The sequence below is a fragment of the Limanda limanda genome, chromosome 9 (assembly GCF_963576545.1).
Source record: "Limanda limanda chromosome 9, fLimLim1.1, whole genome shotgun sequence".
Classification (NCBI taxonomy): domain Eukaryota; kingdom Metazoa; phylum Chordata; class Actinopteri; order Pleuronectiformes; family Pleuronectidae; genus Limanda; species Limanda limanda.
In genome coordinates, this window is record NC_083644.1 from 5168616 (window position 1) to 5174615 (window position 6000).

Here is a 6000-nt window from a genome sequence, read left to right on the forward strand (position 1 = left end):
CAATGGGGAGCTGGTGCAGCATAAGGTCAGGGGTCAAAGGTCAGCTGACAGCATGAGCAATGGAAAGTCAAGACCAACCGGCCAGTGGTTACATACCTCAAAGATACAGTCTGATATCTGTGTGTGGAACAACTCAACTGCTGGGACTTTTAAGACAACAGGAAAGAGCTGAGATCTTTAACAACATGAGTGAGGGTGAATGTTTTTGTATATTAGTTCCCTTAATGTATCATAACCTCTTTGGTGGAGGTCATACGTCAATCAAATAAAACATAGATCAAATCAGAACATACAACACGTCAATCATATATTTATGAGCTTTCTTTCTAGTTGTGAGGCCATTTCTCTGATCTCCAGACAATCACTGATGTTTTCACTAAGATCATCTCCGGCTCAACTGGAACATTACGACTAAAAAGACATCAGAGTCTCACATTTCAAAAAGAAACAAGCACAAGGGCGCAGTAACTAACAAAAATGAATCAAACACCGAGCATCAGCCTGAGAGCTTCTGTATCGAACCAGCTGCACCGGCTGAATCCGACCTGGACAAATCGTCCTGCTGTGTGTCAGCGGTTTGTGAAATGTATCCAGCACCGAGGAGGAGAGATGGAGCGGCAGACAAAGAGTTCACAGTAATCTGGGATCTGTCCTGCCACACCCTGACCTACAAAGGTAACCCAACTGCTGGGGGCTACACACACACGCACACACACACACACTCAGACACACACACACACACGCAAAGCTGGCTACATCAGATACAGTCTGTTGTAACTCTATACTAGAGATGGAAAGATGGGAGGACATGATGAGGGAAGAGGTGTGTGTGTGTGTGTGTGTCTGTGTGTGTGTGTGTGTGTGCGTGTTCCCTCTGAAGTCGAGCTAGCTGCTGCACCCCCCTCAGGGCTCGCTTCACTACCTCTCCTTTCTCTTCTCCATCCAACTCCAAACCTCTTCTCTGAAAGTTTTATTTTTCTAGAGCCTCCATGATCCTCTGAGGCTTGAACGTGATTCTGAAAAGGTTGTTGCTTGCACCTTCACAGAAAACAGATCTTGGATAAAGTTTCATTTACAACGTATTTCCAAAAAAATGTTTGGTGCCTGAAAGCAGCTTAATATCCAAAGCGTCTCAGAAATATGATTATTGAAATTTCTCACATTTAAATTCCTGTCAAATCACAATTCAATGAATTAAATGATTGATTGACGTGTTACAGCTGCAGCTTAAACAAGCTTCACCATTTTCAGAACCACTATTTGAAAAGATCAATCATCTGTGGAGTCTTTCTTTAATAGTCTCCTGCTTTTCATCCACATCTCTTCTCCTCCATCTCCATCGTTATTATCATCATAGATAAGGTAACTGATTCATAAAGACAAGTTCCTCATCTGTGTTTACCTGTAACCGTGGAAGTCGTCCAGGATGTTCTGGACCAGCGGTGAAGTCAGAGGCTGATGGACGTGCCCGGGCGACAAAGGCGTGTTCCCACAACCGAACGCCTGCGTGTGATTGGCTCTGGGGTCCCAGGTGTAGTTCCCGTGGGCGAGGGCGAGGTTGTTCCCCCCCCTCTTGCGGCGAGGCATGGTCCCATGGATGGAGACGGGCTGGTAGGCGGCGGCGGGAATCTCTGAGAGGCCAGCGCTCTGCCCCGGAGGAAAACTGGGGGAAGGGGGGGGGGGTAAGAGAAAGAAGAGGAAGAATTTGAGAAGATTTTTTTGATGCTTTGAAAGAAATCCCCGTCCAGATGGGATCACGTCCACGTAAATCTCCTCTTAATCATTCGGTTTAACGTTACAATCCGAAGAGCTCTGAGGTAAGAGGCCATGCTGTCCAAGCTGAGATGGAAACAAACGGAAATATTTACTTACTTGTTTTTAGTTTCTTGACATTTGGTGTATTTTATCTAAAAGTTTGGGCTTTTAGTCAAGGTTTGAATTATGGTTTGTGGGTTTGTTTTCAAATATTTCATCCTATCATATCGAGGGGATAACGAAGAATATGATTATTTCTGATATTTGTTTTCCTGGGAACCAGCTTGTTAATCCAACACAATTCATAAGAATCTCCTCGAGCTGAGTTGTCTCATAGAAAACACTAAATACTGGAAAGAACAAAGTATTTAAAGCTTCATATGACTCATTATTTGAGGTCAACCCGACCCACTCACCCCGGCCTGGAGCTGAGGAGATCCATGGAGGAGGCGAGCGAGGCCTGGAGCCTCCTGGAGGAGTAGGAGCTGCTGCTGGGGGCGCCAGGGTGGGCGGGGCCTCCCTCCAGGCCGTGATGTGCATGGAGCGACCTGGGCAGACTCGCAAAACGCCCCTCGGCCATCATCCTCAACTCTGGAAATGAACACACAACAAAAATGTAAATAATACAATTCTGATTTACCGTTTAAAAATGGAAAATGAACTGTTTTTGTATAGCGATCATCCAAAGTTGCACACACATCCACACAGCACTTTGGAGTTAATGAGAAAACAGTTGTGTAACCCGGTAACACAATCAGGAGGGTGATACGTAACACACTGTGTGACACACTGCTGCAAAAAGACACATGATCTGAAACACACAAACACACACTGACGTACAGCGTTCACCAAGATGAAATATTATGATACACAAACACACGCACAACCAGAGTCAGAACAACAGGTGCCTGAACCAATACACTCACACGGTGGCAACATACTCTTACACATCATCATCACACGGAAATACACACATTGCCTGGGGGGGGACATAAAACTTGTCATTAGATAATAAAAGTATTTTGAGCCTGGTAATTTGACTCTGACTACACAACGTTTGAAAGGCTGACTTCTGACTTTCTGTTTTTTTGAATCCAACGCAAAAACAAAGTATTTGTCATTTAAATACTTTATAAATCTGTTTTTTGTATGAGATTAGCCTTAAATAACAAAGACCACAAACATATAAGTGCACACGGCTCCTCAGCTTTAGTTTCACACCTGGAGAATTGTGCAGAAGCTGTGATTGAAATCCGACTCCGCTCAGATGCTTCGGCCTGAAACATCGGTTTGAAATTTAATCCCTGAATCTTTTCACTCTGATTGTAACTGAAGATCTTCTGAACCAGTGAATGTAAAACACGAACAGTCATGTTTCCAACACATCTACTCTTCTGTTTTTAAAAGATTTAAATGTAAAACTATTTTGCTCGGTGGAAGAAACAACCAAGACTCTATCTATTCACCTGAGGTCTGACTCCAGGTTAGTTATAGATCCTCTGAGAACGCTTCAACTGCTTTAAACACTTCACTACCAAACTTCATATTTTTAGTTATTGTAGAAATCGTCATGTGTTGCTCACGGGTTATAGATCTAATCTGGTGACACACAGACAAGTGGGTATAATTACACAGAGATGAATATGACAGATAGACGGGCAGGGTTGGAAAACACAGGACGGGATCTTGATGAATCCTCCTGGTGCGTGAAGATGACGAGTGGACGGCCATCATCTGCCCTGAGTCACTCACCCAGCAGCAGTTAGTCAGCGCACAGAACTAAAATAACCTGAGCTGACGAACATGTCGACAGATGGATTGTCGGAGATTAGAGAAACTCGTCCTGTATCTCTAATCTCAGCAAACTAGAGAATCTGTCGTGAGCCACTGAGCTGCTGTTTGTTATTGTGTCTGCGTCTCAACAGCCTGATTATGATCGGAGAAGGTAGCTGCAGATTAAACTGGGGATCGACAACTTATTTCTTGTAGATGCAGAAGTCATGTATTCCAAAGAAACCGTACAATAGAAGACAGGAGCCGAGTGAATCGTAGAATCTTACTGTATATATTGTTGTTTTGTTTTTATTTACAGTGCACCTACCACACCATGGCAATTTCCAATATATGCAAATATACGTGGCAAAAAAAAGAATTCTGATTCTGATTCTGATTCTGACATGTTTTAGCTCATAACGTTGAATGTTTCCAAACTGTTTTCTATGTGTTTACCAACTTCTAAAACTTTTAAAAATGTCTATGTTCCCAGTTTTAGCTTGAAAAGTCCACAGTTGAGTTTTAGGCCACATCAATAAGTTTTCAACATTGTTTCCAAACATCTCAGTTTCTGCCGATCCAGATACAAAAAGCTCAAAAATAAATCCAGCAACACTGATGGACGTAATCTGGACAAGTAGAATTTTGTAACTTTTGGAAAACAATGACACCAAAACCCACGTTCTCTTCCTGAAAAACAAACAACATCCACTTTGACTAACATGGACGACAGATAACAACACTTTCACTAACAGCTCCACTTCCTCGTCTGCTCAAGTAAATCCCTCATCTCACTGTGAGAAGATCTGATCCCTGTTTACAAACACGACCATTGTTAATATGGATGAAGATGATTTAGGCTAAAGGACGAACCACAGGATCTTATCTTAAACCATTTTAAAATGAACCTAAGCCCAAGACTAGACTGTGGCCGGGGACCAATGAGCTTGTGATGATGAATATCAATAAAAATGCAAATGGTTTAGAGAAAGGAACAGCTGGCCAGGTCAATACACACACAGACACACACACACACACACACACACACACACACACACACACACACTGTAAAAGTCCTGCTAAGGCATGTTAGGTCACAGTGGGGATGAAGAGAGAGGCTGGACGACAACAGGAGAAAGACCTATTATGAGACCTTCAGGGATGGTCAGCTGTGTGTGTGTCTGTGTGTGTGTGTGTGTGTCTGTGGGTGTGTGTGTGTGTCCCTGACCATCTGCCAGACACACACGCCTTCCTGCAGAGGAGAAAGCAGCGACTCCCCCTGAGTGGAAACCCAGACAGCACTCACGCACATGAATAGTCCGTCAATTAATCTTATCAATAAATTATTCACGCCAAAAGCAACAGGAAGTTATTTCTTCAGGGAGCGAAGGTGTGAAAAGTCTCACTCTCCTTCCATCTCTCTTCTCCTTCATCACCCTCTCCATCCCCCCGACTCATCCATCTTTCCATTTCTTGTCCCCTCCCTCCCTCTGTCTGTCCATCATGAGGTCAGCACTTCTTTTTGCTTCCTCACTCCATCACCATCACCATCTTTCTGTCCTTTGTCTGCTTCCTCCTCTTTCTCCCCCCCGGCCTTATTCTCTCCTCCCTCCAGCTGTTCGGCGCCCGGTCACTTCGCCCTGCACGTCACACACACTCACACACACAACTATTCTTATCAGGACACTGCACCGACTTCCATTCACTGTGGACAAACTCTAACTTTAATCTTGATCCTTCTTATAACCTCAACCATTCCTCGTCAGGACTTATCATTTGGACCCTGTGAGGTTTATATGCTGAAAAGGATCTGATTAGGTAATACAAATATGCTGCTTCCAGATATGCACTGAACTCCTGGAATTTTCTGGAGGAGTTGTATGTGAGAACACAAATGTCCAAGTCCCTTGCTCCGGATATTGTCTAGAACTTGTCCTGCCGGATCCCCAGTAGTAAAATGCCGGAGTGAGCCCACGTGAGAAACAAATCGAGTGACTGGGTGAGGTTTTTAAGTGAAAGTGGAAGAAAACAATGAAGTGTAGAGAGCTTTTGGTTATAAGGGCATGAGAATTTATACGTCATGCCCGGCCTCCTCCTCTGCTCTACAGGCTCCGCCCCCTCGCCTGAGCATTTCCAGTCATTTTCCTGTTGTTGTGAACGAGTCTGAGCCGGAAAATCTCCTGCTGTCTTTCTCCTGGGTTCTTAAAACGCGAAAGATAAACTATTTCACTCTATTTTTCAAGAGTTCATGTCTGAAAACGGCATTTCGTGACATTATCACACATGCATTTTCTTTACAAACAATAGCTTTACTTTAAAAAGCCGCAGATAAATAATGTGTGTATTGTTGGTACGCACGGTTAATTACAGTTTAATATAACTTTAATCCAGGCTGTAAACTGTGTGTCTCCTTCTGTGCAGCTCTAATATTGGAAGGAACACCTTGACCGTGTTCTAAAAGACATAATACTC

The 6000-nt window shown here is 43.5% G+C and overlaps 1 protein-coding gene across 1 annotated transcript in view; it reads right to left on the reverse strand.

Annotated features, from left to right (window-relative positions):
* bcar3 (BCAR3 adaptor protein, NSP family member) overlaps positions 1-6000 on the reverse strand; it is a 39365-nt gene that overhangs the window by 30241 nt on the left and 3124 nt on the right. Inside the window, exons 2-3 of the mRNA XM_061078057.1 lie at positions 2172-2346; positions 1403-1663 (exon numbers count right to left, since the gene is read on the reverse strand). Of these exons, the coding sequence (XP_060934040.1) occupies positions 1403-1663; positions 2172-2338 (428 nt within the window). The 5' untranslated portion in view covers positions 2339-2346. The remainder of the gene's footprint in view (positions 1-1402; positions 1664-2171; positions 2347-6000) is intronic.